The sequence below is a fragment of the Aquarana catesbeiana genome, linkage group LG06, assembly GCF_042186555.1.
Source record: "Aquarana catesbeiana isolate 2022-GZ linkage group LG06, ASM4218655v1, whole genome shotgun sequence".
Lineage (NCBI taxonomy): Eukaryota > Metazoa > Chordata > Amphibia > Anura > Ranidae > Aquarana > Aquarana catesbeiana.
Window position 1 is genome coordinate 329186004 of NC_133329.1, and position 25976 is coordinate 329211979.

The window sequence follows — 25976 nt, forward strand, 5'->3', positions numbered from 1 at the left end:
TAAAAACAACATACAGTAAAATCTTGGATGGCGAGCATAATTTGTTCCGGAAGCATGCTTGTGATCCAAAGCACTTATATATCAAAATGAATTTCCCCATAAGAAATAATGGAAACTCAAATGATTCGTTCCACAACCATTTATTCATAAGTCCTTCAGTTTATAGTCCATGTAAAAAGATTACAGCAATGTGACCAGGTTGTGTAACCATAAAATGTCCATCCACAAATGGCAGCCTCCACAGGGGTATTAGAAGCAAAATCCAGCAGGAGCGACAGGGTATAAAAGAGAAGAGAGGCGCCTCTAAGTGTAGCAATATGGTTACGTTTAATGAAGGTACAACATTTAGCAACTCACATTGTTGACGATTAAAAGGCACATCTAAGTATGCAGGCATCCAGAGTAAAGCTGTCTGCAATCGTGACTGAGTAGACTACCCTGCAGTAGAGCGATCTGAAAGTGAGGCTTGAACAGCTCATGGAGTGCAGCGTGGAAGGGACGACGTCAATGGCAGTGCGGAGAATTGTCTATGTAGACATCTTTACCCCGGGTGCCTGCATACTTAGATGTGCCTGTTTTAATCATCAGCCATGAGAGTTTCTAAATGTTGTACCCTTATTAAATGTAACTGTATTGCTACACTTAGGAGGCGCCTCTCTTCTCTTGATACTCAGTTGTGACGTGAAGCTACTTGTATATCAAGACATTGCTTGTTTATCAAGCCAAAATTTATTAAAAAATTTTGCTTGTCTTGCAAAATGCTCTCAAACCAAGTTACTCTCAAACCAAGGTTTTACTGTATAATATACTCACAAAATAAAATGTGAAAGAGTGCATATAGTACACAAGAAAGAGCCCACTCAACACAGTTACTAGAAAAGGATGGACGAGCAGCCACAGAGTCCAGATCACTGTTTGGCCAGGTGAAGAGCTGGGCTGGATGACAGAAGTCTCTGCTGTTCGGCTGGGCTCGCTCACTCCCAAGGACAGCTATCAGTGGACGATGGTCTCCTGTAAAATTAGGGTCACAGGGCACGTTTCAAGGACTCCTCCCTCTTCCTAAGGATTGACCCAGGGCTGGATGTTTCATTAGTCTCAATACTATATTGAGAGAAATGAAACCTCCAACCCTGGGTAAATGGGATGCCGGTAATCAGTATCCTGTTAGTGCGGGTGTACACAGCTCTTTTAGTAAGAGTGCCGACTACAGCTCATGGATCCACCCTCCCTTGGAGATGAACTGCTGCATGAGCAGTGAGTGTGTGAACAGATACTGAGAGAGTGTCTGTTCTACTGGAGAGGTGATCTGACCAAGCTGTAGCCTGAAAGACAGTGCTGAATAGGAAGGAGCCTGTGCAGCCCTGAGCTGGGCAGTTAGTCATGAGGCTGAATGTGTGAGTGAGATTAAGTAGTAAGTATGTGCAGAGAGGCTCAGGACTATGCAGTTTGATTAGCCAGAAGGCTGGAGAGTTCTGTTGTGTCAGCGTCACAAAAAACTTCTGTTGAAAAATCCAAATGTAGACTAAAGTAACTAAAAAGAGCGAAGAAAGTCCTTGAATGTTGGCAAGTGGGCTGCATCCTTGGAAGCACTACACTTGAGCTAAATCCCTTCAAAAGTAGACAGGCCATTCCAACTAGTGAATAGTAGGGAAAGAAAACAGCCGATTCTCCTCTAGGTCTGGACTGTGAAAAATATGTTGCTCCTGTTTCTTCTTGCTGGAGACTGCCATTTTGCTGTAGCCCAGAGCCCCTTAACAGCAGTAAATCATAAAGCAGAACTAAACCCATCGATTTAATGGATAACAGTTACATTCCTGGAATGCCGGTATTGTTAGCGGTCACATTTGCTTGTGTCCTCAACCAAACGGTCAAACCAACAAATGGCTGGTGTCATAACTGATCCCATGTGCGGCATCATGACAGTTGCAGATCAAACTGAAGCAGCTTCCTTGGCTATAAAGGATAGGAGGGTTTAATTCTACTCTAAGGCGGTCAGCAGATCGGCCTCTACAAATTAGGCAGTGCCTATAAATGTCTAAAAATGGAAAGCTGAATGGAAAACTGAGCATGTGCGGAGTAGGGTGAGGCAGTGCATTACTGGAAGTAACTGTCCGCTTGTTACTTTAAACCCTTGTTCAGCATTGACTGACAGGTGGAACCTTAATGCCTTCCTCTTTTTTTCCCTGGGGAATGTTTAGGTCATCAGACCCTTCCTCTAGTTTTGGAGAAAGGGGGGGTTCCCGTGATTCAGCATTCAGAGGCAAAGCAAGTCAGAAGTACCTCGTGGGAAGGCAATTGTTTATTGAAGTTTTCTAAAGTTTACAGTTGCACCCTTTGGCAAGCGAAGCAAGGTATGCAGTAAAGGTGCATTGTCTATAAAAGTATATAAGTTTTTAGGCATAAAGCGAGTCCAGTTGTTAAAGAGTAGTTAAAAGATATGCTGTAGACAATCCAAATCTTTGAACTTATAGTCATGTTTCCTTAGATGTTTAATGTTCATTTAGATGTGTGTAGATAACGGAACCCCATTTTGTAATTCCTCATTTGTTGTAACCCCCTTTTGGTGATCTCTGTAAACGAATGTATTGCAGGTCATTTTACAGTTTTCACAGTGCTTAAGGTGTTTAAGAAGTTAAAAAGATTAACCTCTGCGGTGTTCAACCTTAATGCACACCTTTGAGGCAAAAGAATAAAAGTACTGCACCCGTTGGAAGCTCTCCTCCCTTTATTTACTCAAATCCAATGGGCCTGCTACACTGGATTTTAAACAGTATAGACACAGATTTTTAATGTTTTACTATATCTGCAAGGCGCCAGCCTGAAGTGATCTAGTAGAACTTAATTTTCCAAAGTTTCACTTTAACCACTTAAGCCCCGGACCATTTGGCTGGGCAAAGACCAGAGCACTTTTTGCGATTCAGCACTACGTCCCTATAACTGACAATTGCACGGTTGTGCGATGTGGCTCCCAAACAAAATTGACTTCCTTTTTTCCCTATAAATAGAGCTTTCTTTTGGTGGTATTTGATCACCTCTGCAGTTTTTATTTTTTGCGCTATAAACAAAAAAAAAAAGAGCTACAATTTTTGAAAAAAAAAAAAAAAAGAAAAAAAAAAAAAAAAAAAAAAAAAAAAAAACGCATTATTTTTTACCTTTTGCTATAATAAATATCTCCAAAAAATATATAAAAAAAAACTTTTTTGCCTCAGTTTAGTCCGGTACGTATTCTTCTACATATTTTTGGTTAAAAAAAAAAAAAAAATCACAATAAGCGTTTTTAATTGATTTGCGCAAAAGTTATAGCGTCTACAAAATAGGGGATAGTTTTATGGCATTTTTATTGATTTTTTTTTTTTTTTTTTTTTTTTTTTACTAATAATGGCGGCGATCAGTGATTTTTATCATGACTGTGACATTATGGCGGGCACATCGGACACTTTTGGCACTATTTTGGGACCATTCACATTTATACAGTGATCAGTGCAATTAAAAATGCACTGATTACTGTGTAAATTTGACTGGCAGTGAAGGGGTTAACACTAGGTGGCACTGTAGGGCTTAAGTTTGTCCTAGGGAGTGATTCTAACTGTGGGGGGAGGGGCTGTGTGTGACACTACACTGATCACCACTCCCGATTACAGGGAGCGGTGATCAGTGACACTGTCACTAGGCAGAACGGGGAGATGCTTGTTTACATCAGCATCTCCCCGTTCTTCCTCTCCGTGAGGCGATTGCGGGAATCCCTGCAGACATCGAGTCCGCGGGACCCACGGTTGGACTCACAGAGCTGGCAGCAGTGTGCGCTAGCCAAACCTCGCGAGATCGTGTACAATAACGTGATTTTTCGCAGCGGAGCCAAGCTGCCGCAGTAAAACTGCATCGGCTGGTCCTCAAGCGGTTAAGAAAAGAGAAATAAAAGGAGAGAAAGAAAGCGGACAATAGTCCTGATAGTCCTGGGCCTCAAAGGTTTCTTGAGGTGTAGCGTATCCACAGTTCCATGTTGTGTCAAATTTAATTTGGGTATTTTTAAATTGTTAATCTAAAAAAAATGTGACTAAAAAGGTATAAAAGTACTTATGATGGGGCCACTAAAGATAATGACAAATTTAAATTAAATTGCACAAAAATATAAGAAGAGCTACACGTCTTCCAGCTTGGTTAAGCCAAAGATATGAAGAAATTGAAACTATAGACCACACGCTCTAATATATAAGCAATAAACAATTGTGTAAAAAATTTCTAATATTCAATCCTAATTAAAGTGCTTAGTGCAAATAAATATATAAATATTTTGTAAAGAAATACAACTTCATTTGTCTCCTCTGCCTGTTAGGAGGACGTTCATATACCTTGCACCACCATAACATACTGTAATGGCGAAACCTTTAATGATTTCAATATTTTCCAAAACAGGTTCTACTTTTACAGAAATTGTATCACAACTCTTCCAATTAATCGGCACAGCTATCTGCAATCATGCATATCAATAACTGCATATCGTTTATGGCAGTGATCATCAACCCCGTCCTCAGGGCCCACTAACCGGCCAGGTTTACAAGATAACTGAAATACATCACAGGTGATATCATTTGCTGCTCAGATTGCAGAATTCTAGTCTGCATCTCCCCAAGGTATTACATAAAACCTGGCCAGTTAGTGGGCCGAGGACAGGGTTGATGACCACTGGTTTATGGTTTTGTCATTGGTATGAAATATAGCAAAATATTTCTTTACTACTAGGTATTCATTCAATTATGTCTTTTACATATCCTTTTACAATGCAGCGCTGCACAGACTTCCATGGACTTCCCATACATTAATCCCTGAGTCAATGTAAGGTATATCCCATGGATGTCCCTGCATCTTAGTGGCATTGGTGGGGTAATAATATGCTTAGCAAGCTCAGTGCAGGTAGATGTTAACACTACCATGGCATTTCTGTAGTAACACGTGATCAAAATTGTGCATATATTTTTTCTTGTAAGCGTTAACAAAGGGCTAAACTATTGAACTGTGATTTAAGTTGCTTTTTAAAGCAGGATATAAACATTTTATTGAATGTATAAAAGGTTCCTAAAGACGTCACTCATTTGTCTCAATATACTGTACATGTACTATACTGGACTATTTTATGTTAGGAATCGAATCCTCACCTGTACAGCAGAAGGTCTACAAATGTTATACTATATTGAACTTCTACTCACTGGAGGTTTACAAATATACAACCAAAGCAGTTTATGTAGCTATATTTGGTGGGCCATTCTTAACAGCCAAGATGCAGGTAAAATGAAAAATGATATGAGACATGACAAAACCCTTCGAGAGCAACTTAACAGAGTAAAGTGCTGCTGTGGTCTAATGCGTCTGACTCTGCAGTGTGCCCTTATGTCCTCAGCTTCTTGGAAAGCCAATAAAACAATACGTGGCGTGGAAGCGATGCATACATCTACAAACACAACAGGACATCTGAGAGATTAAAGTATGCAAATACAAACTCTTTACTTTACACCGCTAAATGTTATTTGTATGCATTGATTACAAGCTAATTTGTAAATGTCATGGATAAAAGTCAGGGTATATCTCATTAACTTGGAGCTGTGTGCAGGTAGCCGATGTTACTCTATGGAGACGCTGTGGCTGTATGAACAGTCGTAGGTCCTAATTTGACAGGCATGCAGGTGCATGGCCCAGAATGCAGCCACACAAACCACTTATCCACATGTACATGTCACAGTGCCCACCTGACTGAGCATCTAATTATACTTTTTATCAGGGTGGATAAAAATCAATGATTTTTTTTTTTAATTGGATTTTATTAAAAGCATTTGATAAGGGGTGTGGCAGCGACGTGGAACGGAGCAGACGTGTGTGAGCTGAGCTCCATCTAACCCGCTCCACACAGCGTTTTCTGCAGCAGCATCCAACACCTAGGCACCGGTCCAAAGAGATGCCATCGCGGAGGAAGCAATCCCCGCTACCTCGGAGAACCCCACGACTCCGTTCCAGCTCTGTGGAGGCTTTTTTTTACCGGAGGAAGCAGGCGGAAAGGAGCAGAATCCAAGATGGCGCCGGGTGAGTCCTCACAGGCCGCACACGAGGCATCCCAGATCTTGTCACCGTGCCATCCACCTGCATCCCCTCTTCCCCCCCTCCTCTCCAGATTCCCGAGGGAGCCCCTTTAGCAGCCCGAGCTGGCAGGGTGCATGGAGGAACTGCAGCTATACCCCACGCGGATCGCCACACGCCTATCTGGCGAATCCTGCTGTCTCCCCCTCCTCTAGCTCCAGGATCCCTCATCGTATGGTCCCTAGACGCAGAGGCTCGCAGATGGCCCTGGAAGATGGAGACCTATGGTCACACATTCTAGCCCTCCCCACATGGGCCGACCTAGAGGGTTTTATGGCCCGCATGGAGAAAGCCTTCAGAAAAGACATTGAAGATCTACAGGCAGACACAGCTCATATAGGGGGCAGAGTGGAGGCCTTGGAGGCAACAGTGGAGGACATTAGCCCTTCCCTGCAGGCTCTACAGACACACTGCAGGATGCAAGCTTAACGGATTGACTCTTTGCTTGATCATCTTGATGACGCGGAGAACAGGAGCCGAAGGGTTAATATCCGCATACGCGGCCTACCTGAGGCCATGGGCCCTAGGGACATCATTCCTTCCCTTCAGGGACTATTCACGCAGATTCTAGGCAAGGAGGCTCCTAATCACAGAGACTGATCGTGCGCATCAGGCTCTTAGACCCCCCTCTGAGGATCCTGACAAACCCCGGGACATTATTTGCAAATTACATAAATACACCGTGAAAGAACGGATCATGTACCATGTCAGAGGAACCCGCCACATGGACTTTGACGGAGCCCAATTGTCCTTATTCCCGGACTTATCCAGACGCACATTGATGCAACGCAGGGCCCTTAAACCACTGTTGACAGTCCTGCAGGACACCCACCTAGTATACCACTGGTTTCCCATTCAGCCTCTCGGGCACCAAGGGAGGCCAGCAAGTCACTTTGCGGAACAAGTCAGACTTACCTTACTTTCTTTCCCGCCTCGGCTTACCTGCAGTGGACATTCCTGATTGGCGTACACCTCCTGATGTCCCAGCTCCAGCTCTTCTAGAACCCTGGCGGCAGGCTCGTTGCAGACGTCGCAACAAACCCTGTGATGGTAATTCTGTTGCCATTGAGCAAGGTCCCTCTTCTTCCCCGGCTGCACGTTGATGGCAGGGAACAAGATTGGAGGACTTAATTTTCTATCCTCAGGACTGGTGTTTTGTCCGTGTTTCGGTTTTGTTTTTCATACTTTTTGCTGCTGCAGATAATTTGCACGCACTTCTGATTTTCAGATGTGTTCATATAAAGGAGCGGGTCCCCTGATGGGGCTCCTGCCTGATGTCTCTCCAGTCACCCCCCCATAGGTGAACTCCTGGGAGTTACACTCCTCGGCCAAGGATGTCCACGGTGCATGGGTTGCCCGAACCTTTTGGAGCCGGTTGGCCGGTAGGCGACCCCTGCATCGTCGAAGTTAGTGTTACTTACATGCCCACTTGGAATTATGTTCTGTTTTCCCCTTTTTTTTCCACTCCTTAATTTTTTTTTCTTGTTATATACTGCCTATAGGTTTTTTGTTAATTCACTACCTGGGTTGTACTCATATGTTTCTCTTTTCAGCACCTCAGGTTTGGTGGGTCGATTTGCTGTGGGTCTCTCCTCATCCTCCTTACGCCCTCGGGGCGGTGTTACTGGTAACCAACTATGGCTGATCTGAAGATCGTATCGTACAATGTCTGTGGCTTAGGCTCTCCATCCAAAGGCAGTAAGTTGTGGCTTGAGACAAAGACTGGGTGCACATATCATACTCTTGCAGGAAACGCATTTCAGGACTGACTCGGTTCCCCGCTCCCCATACATATATACAATCAATGATTCCTCAGCAACTCACCCAGACCTAAATCTGGAGGAGTTGCAGTTGCAATACGTAAGAATTGCCCTTTTATTCCCCTAGATCACTATGCGGACCCTGACGGCAGATTTGTCTTTTTGAAAGGCACTCTGTTCAACCATAAGTTTACACTCGTTGCGTTATATGCTCCCAATTCTAGGCAATTAGAATTTCTGGATAAAGTTTTGGACACTCTTTACACTTTCCGAGAAGCGCGTCTGGCGGTGGGAGGGCACTTTAATGTCTGCCCTGACGCGCAGTTGGATACCTCCTCTGGCCGCTCTACACATTCGTTCGCTTTTCTTAAACGCTTCTGTAAAACCTTACATTATAATCATCTGGTCGACTGCTGGAGAGTGATTCATCCCACTGCAAAAGACTTTAGCTACTACTCTGCCACGCATACAGTATGTACGCGGATAGATCTCCTATTGGTGGACCAATGCTTTTTGGAGTCGCTCTCCGGCTCGTCGATCGGATCATTGACGATCTCCGACCATGCACCCATCTCCATCTCCCTAGCTCCTCTATCTCCAGAGGTCCGTCATTGGACATGGTGGTTGAATGAAAACCTACTGGATGATGCTGTGGCTCAAAAGCAGATATCAGATACCATCTCTCTGTATTTTAAAGAGAATATGACGGGAAAGACGGGGTGGCATATGTATGGGAAGGACATAAGGCCGCGATTCGGGGCAAATTTATTTCCCAGGGGTCTAGACTCAAAAAGGCACACTGTGGGAAACTTCAATCCCTGCTGACCCAATTGCGCACGGCAGAGCTCAAATACAAGCGCCAAATGATGCCACTCCTCTACGAGGAGCTGATAGCCCTCAGAGAAAAGCTTTCCGACATGTTAGAAAAGCGAACTCGGGATAGACTGCGATATGTTTCTCATAAATTCTACGAGTTTGGAAATAAATGTGGTAAATTACTAGCTAGGGCCCTCAAACAACAACGCACATCCGGCCATGTCCATAGGCTCCAAACGACTTCAGGCTCCCAAACTGTACTATCTTCCAAAATCGCGGACACCTTTCGGGAATATTATGCCCAACTTTATCAACTCCCTGCCACACTCGCCAGTCATACGCCCTCGCGGAAGGTGGAGTGTATTACACAATATCTAGAGGAAGCACCAACTCCACAGCTATCAAAACAAATTAGTGAGCAGCTTGACAGGCCTATAGCTGTAACAGAGATTGAAGCTATTATTAAGGATCTTTTGCAAGGAAAAAGTCCTGGTCCAGATGGGCTAACCAATGCCTATTATCGTAAATTCTCTCACCTTTTGGCTGCCCGCATGTGCACATATTTTAATGCCCTGGCGTCGGGCACCACCCTTCCAAGGGAGCCGTTGATGGCACACATTACTGTCCTTCCAAAAGAGGGTAAAGATCCCTCCACCCCTAGCAGCTATAGGCCGATCTCGCTGTTGAACACTGATATTAAGATCTTTGCGAAGGTGCTGGCCAATCTCCTTAATCCCGTCCTCCCGACGGTAATTCACACAGACCAAACAGGCTTTATAACAGGCAGGGAGGCCAAGGATAATTCTAATCGAGCTATACAATTGATCCACTGGACAAACCTGCAGGCGGTGCTATCTAGATTGGGTTTGGGAAGTAATATGCTCCTTATACAGTAATATGCTCCTTATACAGCTTCCCGGAAGCACGGGTTAAAGTTAATGGGACGCTCTCTAATCCTTTCCCTATCCGAAACGGTACAAGGCAAGGGTGCCCTTTGTCCCCCCCGCTACTCAACATGATACGGTCTAACCCTAACATTAGGGGCTCACAGTGGGGACAACGTAACATAAATTATCAACTTACGGCGTTGATGTTTTATTTTATGTCACAGACCCACTGATCTCCCTCCATAACATTATGTCGGAGTTATTCTCTCTCAAACTTCAAAATTAATTACAGTAAATCGGAGATTCTCCCTCTCAATATCCCTCCTGTGATGCGCTCACAATTACAAGCCTCATTTTCCTTCAAGTGGTGCTGCTCCTTCTTAAAATATTTAGGCATTCACCTTCCAGCTACCATTGCACAACTATACACGTGTAACTTTGCCCCCTTAATCACAACTATTAAGGCTGATCTGACAAGATGGGACCGTACTACCTTCTCATGGATGGGACGAGTCAGTATCCAGAAAATGAATATACTGCCTAGAATTCTTTTCTATCTACAGATGATACCTATTGCTTTACCCAGATCTCTCTTCTCGGCCTTCAACAGCCTGTTTGTAAAATTTATATGGCAGGGTCATGTAACCCGTTTGGCCCTTCGTACACTGCAATGCCCTAAGAGTATGGGGGGGTTGGGAGTCCCTTCAATATGCAGGTATTATGAGGCGGTGGCCCTACAGAGGATTCTCGATTGGCAACACCATACCACCACCAAATCTTGGGTTCCTCTTGAGAAGTTTCTGGCTGGGCGTAATTTATCTCATGCTTCATGGTTCTCTCGAGAAAGCCGAGGCCTTTACAAGTTTTGTGTCACCGGTCTCTGTCCACGTGCTGAAATTATGGGATGCACTAAATATACGGGAGCAGTTATCACAGCCGATATCCCCGCTTGCACCACTTGGGGGCTTTCCCCGTTTCACTCCAGGGGAACACCTCTCCTATCTTCGCACGTGGACGGGAGACGGGGAAGTTCACTGTGGAAGGTTTGTTCATGAACAGGGTTTAGTTTCTCTGGATTGGCTTTGTTCCCAGTTTGGTAGCTTCCCGATGGATGGATGGCGCTATAGACAACACTTTATTAACAGAGAGGAGATAAGGGCGCTCTGGTGGAGGTGGATAGCTGGTCAGAGGGATGATAGTGATGAGATGGCACTTCTGGCAGCACTTTGGTTAGAGGAGAAGCAACTCTGAAGATATAAAAAAGGAAAAGAAAGGCGCCTCTAAGTGCAGTATGTAAAATTTAATAGAGTGCACAAAGGGTTAAAAGCACTTACAAGATTTTGAGTGTTAAAAGACATGATAAAATCAGGAGTCCTCATCTGTGGCAGTGTCCATCCTCAGCACGGTGGTAGAGAGCAGTGTAGAGCCGTCCAGCAGCTGTAAAGCGTTCTCATGCGTGTTGGAAAGAGGAGGCAGCAGGGAAGCCTGTGTTCACTGTGGAACACACAAGGCTGATGGTGTCAGTGTAGAGAAGGGGTGGTAACGCGTTTCGGATCATGTGCGGCTCCTTTGTCAGACCCCTGACCCCTGAGGTCTGACGAAGGAGCCGCACATGCATCCGAAACGCGTTACCACCCCCTTCTCTACACTGACACCATCAGCCTTGTGTGTCCCGCAGTGAATACAGGCTTCCCTGCTGCCTCCTCTTTCCAACACGCATGAGAACGCTTTACAGCTGCTGGACGGCTCTACACTGCTCTCTACCACCCTGCTGAGGATGGACACTGCCACAGATGAGCACTCCTGATTTTATCATGTCTTTTAACACTCAACAATCTTGTAAGTGCTTTTAACCCTTTATGCACTCTATTAAATTTTACATACTGCACTTAGAGGCGCCTTTCTTTTCCTTTTTTAACACTTTATTAACAGTTTGCCTCATCCTGTCCGACCTCCCTCCTCCCTAACCCCATCCCCCACTCTATCTCTTTGCTCTATGAGATGTTGCAGTCTACGGAGTCCCAGGGCAAACACACACATATCTATATATATATATACGGGAATGGGAGAGAGACCTACAGCATACATTCCCTGAAACCCAGTTGAACCACATATATCAGTTTACTCACAAGAGCTCAGTGGACACTAAAGATGCAAGAGAATATCTTTAAGCTGTTGTCTCACTGGTATAGAGTCCCAACGACATTGGCCAGGATTTATCCGACAGCCTCTGCCGCATGCTGGAGGGGTTGCGGGCTTCGGGGCACTTTCCTGCATATTTGGCCCGAGACTCCGGCCTTTTTGGCAGGATATTAAGGCCCAGATAAAAGTTATCCTGGATGTTCATTTACAAGACCCCCCACTGGAGTTCTTACTACATGTGCCGTCCACCCCTCTAAGCCATTACCGCAAATCAATTTTCCCGCACCTCTTAAATGCAGCCCCGACGTCTGATTCCTGTACATTGGAAGTCGACCCACATTCCAGGGCGAAACAAATGGGTGCGATTACAAAATTCAATTATGGCAGCACAGGAGTGGATGGAAAAGTGCAGAGACAGGTATGACAAATTCTACGCTACATGGGCAACTTGGATACACTATACGTCTAATGTGGCGTTGCCACCACCTTCTGCTACTCCTGGACAGGTACCTTGAAAATGTTGGTATATATCCAATTTCTGGTAGTTGAGACCCACACACCATACATCCCCAGGTTTTCTGTATCAGGATATGATTTACACCTAATGCTGTCCTGCTTTATGACCGTCAAACTTATTCTTGGTTTTTGTGTATACCCATCCCCCTTCATCCCTTTCCCTATCTTCTTATTTTGGGTTCAATTACGTGCAGTCAGTAGGGTGCTACACTCTAGACTTGAAAATGCAATTCTGTTTTAATGTAATGGTTATAAAACTCACAAAATCCCCACCCCCGTGGATGTGGGACATCAGTTGATGAAGTCATATGAGGCCCACTACCTGAATATATCAAAAGTCTCTATGTACGTATGTCCCAATCCCCCTCCCTCTTCCCATTTGTACCCCTTAAGCACTTATTGTCTTGTCTTCCTCTTGTTGTAATACAGTATGTCCCATTTGTTTTTTTTTGTTTTTTTATCTTTTTTTTCATTGCCTGTTATTTTTGAAAATACAAAATAAAATAATGATTATATATAAAAAATGCAATTGATAACCCCCACCCCAAAAAAAGATCCTGTTCCCTTAAAGCATGTTATGCAGCACTGTGCTTGTGCTGTGTAATTTGGCCCCTTCTATCACCTTAAAATCCTGGCTGATCCTGCCTGGCTATACCCTCCCCCTGTAAAATGACAATGGTATATCATGGCTGCTGAGCCCTAACACCGTGGTCAGTTTACGTGCCTCCGTCACCCGCAGTCCTGCTCTGTCCTCCTCTGTGCTCCCCCCCCCCCCGCCTGCCCCCTCCGCTCAAATAAATTTTCATATCCTATATACTCCTTGCTGTGTCCTAATAACAGGAGCTCCTGTCTGTGTGTTTTATAACAAAAAAGAAATGCCTCCTTTACTGTATTTCAGAGTGGCTCCCCGCAATGACCGGCCAGCTCTCTCTCTCGTCTCCTCCTTTCGTCCCGACTGATGTCAGCCGGGCAGAGGAGAGAGCTGGCCGGTCACATGATCACCGGGAATCGATTTGAAATACAGTAAAGGAGGCATTTTTTTATAAAACACACAGACAGGCGCACTTGTCACTGGGACACAGAGAGGATTATATGAATTAGTGAAAATGGGTTAACAACCACTTTAAATTTATTTTAATAAAATGCTTGTGGAGTAAAAATCTAAAGATTGTCTTTAATTTAAGATACATTAACCACTTCAGCCCCGGAAGGATTTACCCCCTTCCTGACCAGAGCACTTTTTCCAATTTGGCACTGTGTCGCTTTAACTGCTAATTGCGCGGTCATGCAATGCTGTACCCAAACGAAATTTGCGTCCTTTTCTTCCCACAAATAGAGCTTTCTTTTGATGGTATTTGATCACCTCTGCCGTTTTTATTTTTTGCGCTATACACGGAAAAAGACTGAAAATTTTGAAAAAAAAATGATATTTTCTACTTTTTGTTCTAAAAAAAATCCAATAAACTCAATTTTAGTCATACATTTAGGCCAAAATGTATTTGGCCACATGTCTTTGGTAAAAAAAAAAAAGTCAATAAGTGTATATTTATTGGTTTGCGCAAAAGTTATAGCGCCTACAAACTAGGGTACATTTTCTGGAATTTACACAGCCTTTAATTTATGACTGCCTATGTCGTTTCTTGAGGTGCTAAAATGGCAGGGCAGCACAAAACCCCCACAAATGACCCCATTTTGGAAAGTAGACACCCCAAGGAAATTGCTGAGAGGCATGTTGAACCCATTGAATATTCATTTTTTTTGTCCCAAGTGATTGAATGATGACAAAAAAAAAAAAAAATTACAAAAAGTTGTCACTAAATGATATATTGCTCACACAGGCCATGGGCATATGTGGAATTGCACCCCAAAATACATTTAGCTGCTTCTTCTGAGTATGGGGATACCACATGTGTGGGACTTTTTGGGAGCCTAGCCGCGTACGGGGCCCCGAAAACCAATCACTACCTTCAGGATTTCTAAGGGCGTACATTTTTGATTTTACTCCTCACTGCCTATCACAGTTTTGAAGGCCATAAAATGCCCAGATGGCACAAACCCCCCCCCAAATGACGCCATTTTGGAAAGTAGACACCCCAAGCTATTTGCTGAGAGGCATGTTGAGTCCATGGAATGTTTTATATTTTGACACAAGTTGCGGGAAAGTGACAATTTATTTATTTATTTTATTTTTTTTGCACAAAGTTGTCACTAAATGATATATTGCTCACACAGGTCATGGGCATATGTGGAATTGCACCCCAAAATACATTCTGCTGCTTCTCTTGAGTACGGGGATACCACATGTGTGGGACTTTTTAGGAGCCTAGCCGCGTACGGGGCCCCGAAAACCAATCACCGCCTTCAGGATTTCTAAGGGTGTACATTTTTGATTTCACTCTTCACTGCCTATCACAGTTTCGGAGGTCATGGAATGCCCAGGTGGCACAAAACCCCCCCAAATGACCCCATTTTGGAAAGTAGACACCCCAAGCTATTTGCTGAGAGGCATGGTGAGTATTTTGCAGCTCTCATTTGTTTTTGAAAATGAGGAAAGACAAAAAAAAAAATTTTTTTTTTCTTTTTTTAATTTTCAAAACTTTGTGACAAAAAGTGAGGTCTGCAAAATACTCACTATACCGCTCAGCAAATAGCTTTGGGTGTCTACTTTCCAAAATGGGGTCAAAGCCTGAAGGCGGTGCTTGGTTTTCGGGGTCCCATACGCGGCTAGGCTCCCAAAAAGTCTCACACATGTGGTATCCCCGTACTCAGGAGAAGCAACAGAATGTATTTTGGGGTGTAATTTCACATATTCCCATGGCATGTTTGAGCAATATATCATTTAGTGACAACTTTGTGCAAAAAAAAAAAAATTTGTCTCTTTCCCGCAACTTGTGTCACAATATAAAATATTCCATGGACTCGACATGCCTCTCAGCAAATAGCTTGGGGTGTCTACTTTCCAAAATGGGGTCATTTGGGGGGTTTGAACTGTCCTGGCATTTTATGCACAACATTTAGAAGCTTATGTCACACATCACCCACTCTTCTAACCACTTGAAGACAAAGCCCTTTCTGACACTTTTTGATTACATGAAAAAATTACTTTTTTTTGCAAGAAAATTACTTTGAACCCCCAAACATTATATATTTTTTTAAAGCAAATGCCCTACAGATTAAAATGGTGGGTGTTTCATTTTTTTTTTCACACAGTATTTGCGCAGCGATTTTTCAAACGCATTTTTTGGGGAAAAAACACACTTTTTTACATTTTAATGCCCTAAAACACACTATATTGCCCAAATGTTTGATGAAATAAAAAAGATGATCTTAGGCCGAGTACATGGATACCAAACATGACATGCTTTACAATTGCGCACAAACGTGCAGTGGCAACAAAATAGATACATTTTTAAAAGCCTTTAAAAGCCTTTACAGGTTACCACTTTAGATTTACAGAGGAGGTCTACTGCTAAAATTACTGCCCTCGATCTGACCGTCGTGGTGATACCTCACATGCATGGTGCAATTGCTGTTTACATTTGACGCCAGACCAACGCTTGCGTTCGCCTTAGCGCGAGAGCAGGGGGGACAGGGGTGCTTTTTTTTTTTTTTTTTTCTTTATTATTTTTTTGCTTTTTTATCTTATTTTAAAACTGTTCCTTTCATTTTTTACTCTTTTTTGAAAAAATTGGGGTCTATTAGACCCTAGATTTCTCCGCTGCCCTCAAAGCATCTGACAACACCAAGATCGGTGTGATAAAATGCTTCCCCAATTTCCCAATGGCGCTATTTACATCCGGCGAAATCTAAGTCATAAAATGCTCGTAGCTTCCGGTTTCTTAGGCCATAGAGATGTTTGGAGCCACTCTGGTCTCTGATCAGCTAAGCTCTATGGTCAGCTGGCTGAATCACCGGCTGCATTCTCAGGTTCCCTGTTGAGACAGGAGAGCCAGAGAAAAACACGGAAGACGGTGGGGGGGGGGGGGGGACACATTCTCTCCCACTGCTTGTAAAAGCAGTCTAGAGGCTAATTAGCCACTAGGATTGCTTTTACATGAAAGCCGACCGCTGGCTGAAAAGAATGATACCAAGATGATACCTAAACCTGAAAGCATCATTCTGGTATAACCACTCAAAGTCGTGAATGGTGTACCTGAAGACAAAAAAATGGTTAACAATAAAGCACAGTAAACGGTAAAGTATAAAAAATTGCATACCTGAAAAGCAAACATGATAAAACATAATAACAATAAAACATTGCAGAATAGAATAAAGTAAAAAAGAGCAGAACAATAGAGAGAGAGAATAGAGAGAGAACAATAAAACGACAACTATTATTTTTTATTTTATATTTTTGTTTGTGTTTTTTTTTTTTTTTTTTACACTTTTTTTGTAACTGTAACTTTTATAACTGTAACCGGTTCCAGGTTCGGGTCTCTCAAAATGCGATGGCATCTTGGGAGACCCTGTGAAAGTGTGCCTAGTCTGTGCAATGCTGTACCCTACGCTAATACTCAACTAGTGAATGGTAGCGTTCAAAACATTCACCAATGCAAAGACCAGGATTGACAGGAGGGACAATAATACTGGGTGTCGGGCCTATATGCTGCAGACACAACATCTTTTTTGGGGGGGTTCGTTGGGTAGGGGTACTCGGGAGGACATAAAAATGCCTCTCATGCAGCCGACTGCATTTGGTTGGGGATGTGAATGGGGGAAGTACGGGCGCTGCAGAAGTGGTGGGTTCCCAATTAGGATTGGCGAATGCAGCAGGAAGGGCATTATGGGCACGACGGGCCTGTGTTTGTCTTCTTGGTGGCAGCGCGACACTACTTGTGCTTGCCACCTCACCAGCTTGAACTGCACTTATGGGACTCGCCACGTCACCAAGTGTTACTGCAGTGCTGGTTTGACTACGACCTTGGTGTACTAGGCCGCTGGCGCTTGCCAGTTCACCAAAACGCTACCAAAAAAACTGTTAACGATCGCAGGGATCAGGCCTGACTCTGCGAACGCTGCAGTTATGCGTTTAGTGTTTTGTAAGTGACAGTGATCGATCGATACTGCACTTGGGTGGGCTGGGCTGGGCCGGGTGTAGGGGCAAAACGCAGGTGCTAGCAGGTATCTGGGCTGATCCCGCTAACACTGCGTTTTTTGGAACCCTAAACTGCTGGGGACGCCAGTATAGATCTGATCGGATCAGATATTGATCAGTTCAGATACTATACCACTAAGGGAGGTGTACGGTGCGTGCGTGGGTGTTAGCGGTACTGGCGCTAATCTGACGCTGCCTGGGGCGACGCATATCACCGCCGGGTGATCAGGGGGCTAAACCTTTATTCGGTAATAAACGGCGGGTGCCCTGACACTATGAAAAATAAACAAACTAACCAGCGTCACCCGTAACGGTTATACGGTGATCAGTGGTGAAAGGGTTAACTAGGGGGCAATCAAGGGGTTAAAACATTTATTAGATAGTATATGGGGGTCCCTGTCGCTATAAAACGCTGACGGCGAACCTAAATATTTACGTCCCTAACAAGCGTCACCAGCGACACTAATACAGCGATCAGAAAAATGATCGCTTAGCGACACTGGTGACGGGGGGTGATCAAGGGGTTAAAACTTTATTAGGGGGGGTTAGGGGGGTATCCTAGACCTAAAGGGGGCCTAACACTCACTGCCCTAACACTGTAACTGTCACGAACTGACACCAATACAGTAATCAGAAAAAAAAAAACAAAAAAAAAAAAACACCTGCTTGGTGTCAGTTTGTGACAGGGGGGGTGATTGGGGGGGATCGGGGGGCGATCGGGGGGGGGGGATCGGGGTGTTTTGTGTGCCTGGCATGTTCTACTGTGTGTGCGTGTTTGGTGCACTCACATTACAGTCTTCTCTCCTCGGCCCGGAACGGAAAATACCGAGCCGAGGAGAGATGACATAATTTCCTCTGCCTCTGTGTACAATACAGAGGCACGGAAATGATCCCATTGGCTGGGAGCGATCGCGAGGGGGGCCACGAATGGATGGCCTCCCCCTCACCACCGATCGCCGGGGGAGATTTGCCGACCACCGCAGGCATGGGGGGGGGTCCGATTGGCCCCCCACCCGCCGGCAGGCAAGGAAGTACCTGTAAGTCCTTTTGCCTGCCCGTGCCGCTCTGTCGACGTACATCGTCGTGCGGCGGTCGGCAACTGGTTAATAACTGTTTATTCAGCATGAAATGGAGCTTAGTTATGTAGCATGAGGCTGTATATTCTGCAATATTTACATTTTAGGTAAACTCATTCCATGAATCCAAGCTCTGCAAGCTGAGATAACATGCACTGGGAATGGGACTGTTGATGAGCCAACAGCGGGTCAGAGGAGGAGCTGCTGCAGGACTGAGATGGCAGTTGCTCTTAAAAAATTATGATTTAAATTGAGTTGCTTTAAAGCAAGCCTTTTTACTAGTGATTTAAGTCATGATTTAAATCGACTTGATTTAAATCAAATCCAACCTGCTTTTTATAATTCAAAATTTTTCTTTTTTTTTTTTTAATTAACTTTTTTCAGCCCTGTTGGGGGGGGGGGGGGGGTGGCTTTGGTGGAATACCAGGGGTCTAAACAGACCCCTTATCTCACTTTTGAGATACACAAAAAGACTGAGGACATAGAGCCCTCAATATACTTTTCTGCAACTTCAGATGCATAGCAGAATGAATGAATAACAGGCTTCCTGTTAATTCACAAACTGAAAGCATAGTAAACACTTATGAATGGACACAGGAGTGATTGGTTCCAATCATTCACTGTGTATTTATTCAGGAAAAGGAAGGGGTAGGTAAACATGACATTTACCAACCCCTGCTATCCATCCTGAAATCCTGATTCCATGTGTGCTTGCAGCTGACAGCCGGCAGGAGGGAGAGGAGGAGAAGCCTGCAGTGCTGCTGAATTGAAGTGACCATTTTATATGGTCACTATCGCAGTTTATATGGCCATACACTATACAATATGATTGTACAATCTCCTTTAGATATACCAAAACTATATAACAGGAGGACACACCATCTATCTAATCACTCTGTATGCAATCAGGCAGGCCAGCCCTTGCACTAAATCAGAAGTGTCCAACTCGTAGGCGGCAGACGACCCCAGGGGGTTTGGCATGTGGCCTGGGCCCGTCTGGAAAGACGCTGGGGAAGCCAGGCAAATGTACGTGTGGAGGAATGCTGTGCAAAAATAGTTGATGGGTGAAGGGTGTGTGCCAATGAGGTCAGCTGGTAAACTCCTTACTGTGTTTTACTAGTTTCTATGTCCCAAATCTACATACCAGCCATAAAGCTTTCTAAGAATACAGCAAGGGCTAAGGTAAGGCCTTGTTCTCAAAATCAAAGAAAGCCTTTATTTTTCTGCAACCGAGATACATTAATGGTATATTGGTACATAGGGGAGCTGGAATTTAGGAAAAAAAAAAAAGTGAACTTATCCTTTAAGATAGTGGCACTGGAGGACATCTGTAGCCTTTTTTTTTTAAAGCCAATTATGTACATTTTAAAATGAAGAGTTGCTGAATTCAATAAACACAATTCACATTCATATTTATTTTACTACAGAGAGGGATAAGAACATTTGTATTTTAGTGCCTGAAACCCTCTCATATCCTGTGCCTACCCCTTCTATTATATTACACTGACTGCATAAGACCTACTGAGCTGTGACATGCAGAGCATAAGGACTGGCCACACACAATTCGCACTATATTATGTGGACATTTTGTAAACAAATAGTTCAACTCCTATTTGGGGCAAAGCAACAAGTTTGCTTCAACACCCCACACACTCATTTAGTTCCCCATTTAGCAATGGAAGCCTAATAAAATACCTAATACTGGGCAGGATAGAGGAGCATGTGACTCACTCCATGTGACCGTACTGGCCAATCAAAGGAAATTATAGCCTGGAGACTCACGGCATACACAAAACTTTCCTTCACTCCTGGCAGTTGAACATAACAGGAGGCGAGTATAGGAAGATAAGTACATGCTGCTGGGGAGGGAGACATTAAAATGACCCTGGTGGTTTGAGCACAGCACAGGTTCAATTTAAAGCAACAGAGAACATGCAAATACTGTATTCTGCTATATTCACATCAAATATTTTGAAGGGAAGCCTGAAGGCAAATAATATGCTTGACGTGACTGCATTAAAGTCAAACAACTTTTAATCTGCATGGATTTTTTTATATCAGTCCTTCATAATGCTGAGGTCTGCATGGAACTAGGATTTACTCCATCATTAGACATGGGGAAAAATAAGATCACAGAGGAAGGAAACTATTATATCATTCAGATGATCTTACCACATTTAAGAAACATTGTGTGAGAAAGGAAGACGAAGAAAACTACATTACCAGATCTTCAATGTTTCCATAGATGTTCTTCTTCATGCCCGATGCCCGTGTGGCTACCCAGCCCCCCAACGTGCTAAACTCCATGGAATCTGGCTCATGGCCTGTGCAGTACCCACTCTCCCCGAGCTGAAAGACATCACATAAAAGATTAACATCTGGACTTAAAACTCATCTATGGTCAAAATAAAAAAAATCATATATTCATTTCCACATTGTTTTTCAATTATTTCTAGCCTGCTCCTATTCATCTGAACAATCTTGGTTTGTGAACTTACTTTGTGAAGATCCGCACACATTTATCTCCTTGAATTCTGTGACACGTATTCACTATGCCCTGTGACTAGGCACTGTTGTGTCGCCCATTTCACGGAGCCTGCATTCTTAACTACAGAAGTGCTGAGAGGAGGCGTTTCAGGAGGTGGAGTCAGTACAGGAATTACTGCTTGCAGGCAGCAAGATACCATGGGATATGTAGTCCTTAGAAAGTGAAACAACATAAGTGAAGCTGCAAAGCATGCAGGTAATCCTGGAAGTTGTAGAGAGAGATGGCCAGCAGACAGGAAGAACTCACAATATGAAAGGAGATTTTTCAAATAAGCCGATATTTTATTGTCAAAAATAACTATTATTTGTATTGTTATTACAATGCTGAAGTTATAAAATTACAGTATACTGGGACCATTTAACTTTAACCACCTGCTGCCCGCCATATAGCAAAATGATGTCGGCAAAGTGGTTGCGATATCCTGACTGGACGTCATATGACGTGGTCAAGATAACAAGCCGATGCGTGCCCCTCAATAATTGTTGCGGTGTGTCAGTCTGATGCCAATCAGTGCCATCTATCAGTGTCAATCAGTGCCATCAGTGCCGCCTATCAGTACCCAGAGCAACCTATGAGTACCCATCTGTGCCACATGAGTGCCCATCTGTGCCACCTATGAGTGTCCATCTGTGCCGCACATTAATGCCACCTTATCAGTGCAGCGTCATCAGTGCCCATCAGTGAAGGGGAAAACATACTTATTTACAAAATTTTATAACAGAAACAAAGAAAAAAACTATTTTTTTTCTAAATTTTCTGTCGTTTTTTATTTGTTTAGCAAAAAATAAAAACCGCAGAGGTGATCAAATGCCACAAAAAGAAAGTTCTATTTGTGGGAAGAGAATTATAAAACTTTTGTTCAAGTACAGCTTAGCATGACCGAGCAATTGTTATTTAAACAGCAACAGCGTTGAAAGCTAAAAATTGGCTTGAGCAAGAAGGGTGGAAAGTGCCTGGTATTGAAGTGGTTAAATAGAATATATTGTATAGCGCATTTGGATATATTGTATATTATGTTCAGAAATTCTTAAATTTTGTCAGGTAAATATTCAATTATATTTAATATCTCTAGGCAGCAGGTGGATTTCTAGGCTCTTTTTCATATTTACAAGGTTAGGGTCCATGCACACTGGCTTTAAAAAATAAAAATGCTGGTGGTCTTGGGAGGGAATCTGCCAGAAAACCACTCTCAAAAAACACAAAACAGAAGGGTTTATTTTTCTGCCTCTGAATGCGGAGCTAAAAATATGACTCTAAACAACCTAATGTGCATTTTTTTTAAGCCAGTGGGCATGGACCCTAAAAGCTGAACTCCAGGCAGATATTAAAGACACAATTTAACAAAGCTCTGTTAATAAAAAAGGATTTAATAGATCCGTAATTACCTCAATTGGACCTGGTTAAGTGGTTAGGAGCAAGAAATTGTTTCGTTTGAAAGTTTATTGAACAGAAATGTCAGATACAGCCAACACATTTCAGAGCATTTTAGGGGAATGGACGCCCCATTATTTAGGGCTTAAACAACAATATGTAACAGAATCAGGAAGGAATGTGCTAAAATTGCAATTTGCAACAGTAAGGGCAGTCGACTGGATCTAACAGGTCTACACACAGGCTACTGTAATGATGGATCTACCACCTTAAAAAGGAAGAAAGGAGGAGTAACCACTTTCTTCATTAAATGAGAAGTATAGCCAAAGCTTTTTTCTTGGCTGTAGTTCTCCTATGGAACACAGCAGTACAGTTTGTTCTGCACTCATGTGACCCATTCTCAGCTGAAGATTGCCGTCGGCTGACATCACAGAAGCGGTCCAAGCTCTGAAAAGATCCCAACCATATAGTCTGGATCCACCCAGATGACTGCACCGGCAGCTGGCTCAACCTCTCAGTGACTGGAGGGGAAGAGCAGAGAGCTGGCGACTGACAGTCACCAACTCTCTGCAGCCTGAAGATCAAGAGCTGACCAATCAGCTGTGTTTGATCACTCAGTTCTCGGTCTGGAGCCGCAGGGGAAAGATGTAGCATCGGAGCAATGATGCATTCAACTAGGCAAGTAGAATTTTTTTTTTTTTTAACACAAGAATCTCAAACTTCTCTTTAAAAGCCCAATTCCGGCCAAAACATGTGTGGGGAAGAAATAAAACCTCTGTCAGTGTTTTTTGATGGTCTGGGTCCCTATTAAGGATATTTCCCCTTACTTCCGGCCAGGATGCAAAATCTCTCCAATGGGGATACAGAATGTAAAAAAACAAAGCAAACACAAAAAACAAATTTCTTTGACCAAGGATCAGGACCGGTTTCATTATTATGGCCCGTGCATCCTATCTTTGTGACGATTGTGCATCTCCTTTCTGGTTCTGCTCTAACAGGCCGTCAGAAGGAAAGCAAGGTGATATTTCCTCACTGGGATCATGGAGAGCAATAAAAACTTGACAGAGGCATGCACTCTTTCCAAGACTATTCAAAAAAAAAAAAAGTTGAGTTGGGCTTTCAATTATATCTAATTGCGAAAGTGGTGCTATCCTCCTGGCTGTGCGCATCTCAGGCCTGTATGGAAAAAAAAAAAATAATAGGTGTATTTAAATGTTAAAGTAGTACAGCCAAAGCTCATTCAGTACTTCTCCTGTGGATCACAGGAGTGCAGTCTGTTCTGCACTCCTGTGACTCGCTTTCAGCAGGCTTGGGAAAGATCGCAATCATATGGTCGGGATCTGTCCACATGTGGACCGGCACCAGGCTCAGCCTATCAGCGAGCCACAGAGCCTGGGCCAGCCACTCCTGCCCCTCCAGATCCCAGTGCTGTGTGACAGTCACCAGCTCTGAGAACTGAGCGGCGATGTTTGATGGCTCGGTTCTCAGTGTTGGAGTCGGTGGGGGCCGGATGCTGCATCCAGCTAGGCAAGCATGATTCAAAACAAAGAAAAAACATTCCCATACTTCTCTTTTAAAATGTTTGCTTGCAGTTCAGCTTTAAGAACTGCATTGCTGAGCAAACCCTATGACAGAGCTCAATAGCTGATGCTCAGATAATACACACAGCTAATCAAGTCAACTGATCTACCTCTCCTTTTCTCCTAGCTCAGCAGGACTTTAGGCATTGCTTACCCTCATCAAATGTTTATTTCGAAAAATAAAATAATCTTCTAAATTTAAAAAACGCAACATGGTGGATAGAGGAATCCTTAATGCTGGGACATTGTAATCTGACTACTATCAGAATACACTGATCAGTGACTGCTGCCAGCTAATCAAGAAAAATTAGGTCCTTTCAACAAAAGTCGATCTAACAATTGACTTCTGTCGAATAAGGGTTTCTTAAACTATGAGTCGGGACACAAATCTTGGACATAATTGATAGGTAGGCCCATAACTATGTAGTAAACATAGCCTAGTTTATCCAAGTGCAAAATGAGTATCAATATTTAAAGCATACTTTATTTATGTTTCAAATTGTACGATCTGAGATGTATTCTATATACAATGAGGTTAATGTATTACAGAGAGTGTTTCTATAGGATGAAAGTTTAATATTCCCACCCACAACACCACCGCTCCTCTCAAAACCGTTGAAACAAATCAACGGATATGACTGACATCATGGACATTTATTGAGGACTACAGCGCATGCAAGAAGGGGGGGTGGAGAGAATTTATTTCTCTCTGCTTTACTAAAACTTACAAAAATAGTGAAAGGTGCCTGCAATCTGTTATAAGTCTACGGTTATTTGTCTTTGTTTGGCTTTGCTGACATTTGGTAATATTTCTCTTCTTGGGTCCTAGTAGGGTAACATTTTTTTGGGATGATCAGATTAAGTCTTATACAGAGTTTTCAGTTTCAGTTAGAATGTAAAAAAAAAAAAAGATTTGCTGGGAGATTAGGCATGTTACAAACAGAGCAGATCCAAGTACTCCAACATCCTTGGGAAAGATTTTGTCTGCATAAGACAGAGCAGATTACCAAGGATTCCAAGCATTACACAGCATTCCAAGGATTACCACTTTACAAATCGCACTAGAAAACCATAAAAAGGTCATAATATAAAAGTTATAGGTAAAGCCTGGTGGGTTTGTCTTGCTTCTTATGTCTTCAGTACTCCAACAGTGGGTTGTCCGTGTCATAATTAAAAACTTTGTTTCCAGCCACATGGGGAGGTCTGGATGTTCCTGACCACCTTTGTGCGGGCTCTGCCTGTTGCAATCTCTCAGCCCTTAGCTGAGAACGCTGATCGGGAGCCAGTCAGCAGATCTTTTTCGGTCATGACCCTTCAACAGAAGCCAGCCTGAGCGCCCGACTTCTGTCGCACAGGCTGCCGTACACACGGACCAAATGTCAGACAGTTTCTATTGAACCGGCTGACGCCGCCCAACATTCAACCCATGGCTTAAAGTGATACTAAAGGGTTTTTTTGTTTAAAATAACAAACATGTCTTACCTCCACTGTACAGCTTGTTTTGCACAGAGTTCCCCTGAACATCCTCTTCTGGGGACCCTTGGCGGCTCCCACGGCTCCTCCCCGCATCAGATAACCCCCTAGGAGAAGCGCTCTCCCGAGGGGGTTACCTTGCGGGCGCGCTCCCGAGTCCGGCATTTGTGTTCATAGACACGAATGCCGGACTCGGCCCCACCCCCGCGTCTTTGGATTTGATTGACAGCAGCAGGTGTTAATGGCTACGCTGCTATCAATCCATCCAATCAGGAGCCGAGACACTGGCTTATGATGGTGTGCTTGTCCCCGGGATGAGATCTGGCTAGGCCACTGTGCAGGGTTGAAGAGTGCGCTACGCACCGACGCAGGGTTGAAGAGTGCGCTACATACAGGGGTGCAGGGTTAAGGGGTGCACTTTGTATGGCATGGGTTGAGGGGTGTGCTGTGTACATCCAAGAACAGCTACTACTTACATCGTGTCCATGCAGGTTGCCGGTTTAGGAAGGAGGTTCCACCTGTGTATGTAGATTTCCCGGATTATCCGGAGAGGAGTGCTGTCAAATGTAAATACAAAAGAAGGCCT

At 43.6% G+C, this 25976-nt stretch overlaps 1 protein-coding gene across 1 annotated transcript in view; it reads right to left on the reverse strand.

Annotated features, from left to right (window-relative positions):
* Positions 1-25976, reverse strand: part of AGPS (alkylglycerone phosphate synthase) — a 334984-nt gene that overhangs the window by 162709 nt on the left and 146299 nt on the right. The window contains exon 9 of the mRNA XM_073633833.1: positions 20642-20767. Coding sequence (XP_073489934.1) covers positions 20642-20767 — 126 coding nt within the window. The remainder of the gene's footprint in view (positions 1-20641; positions 20768-25976) is intronic.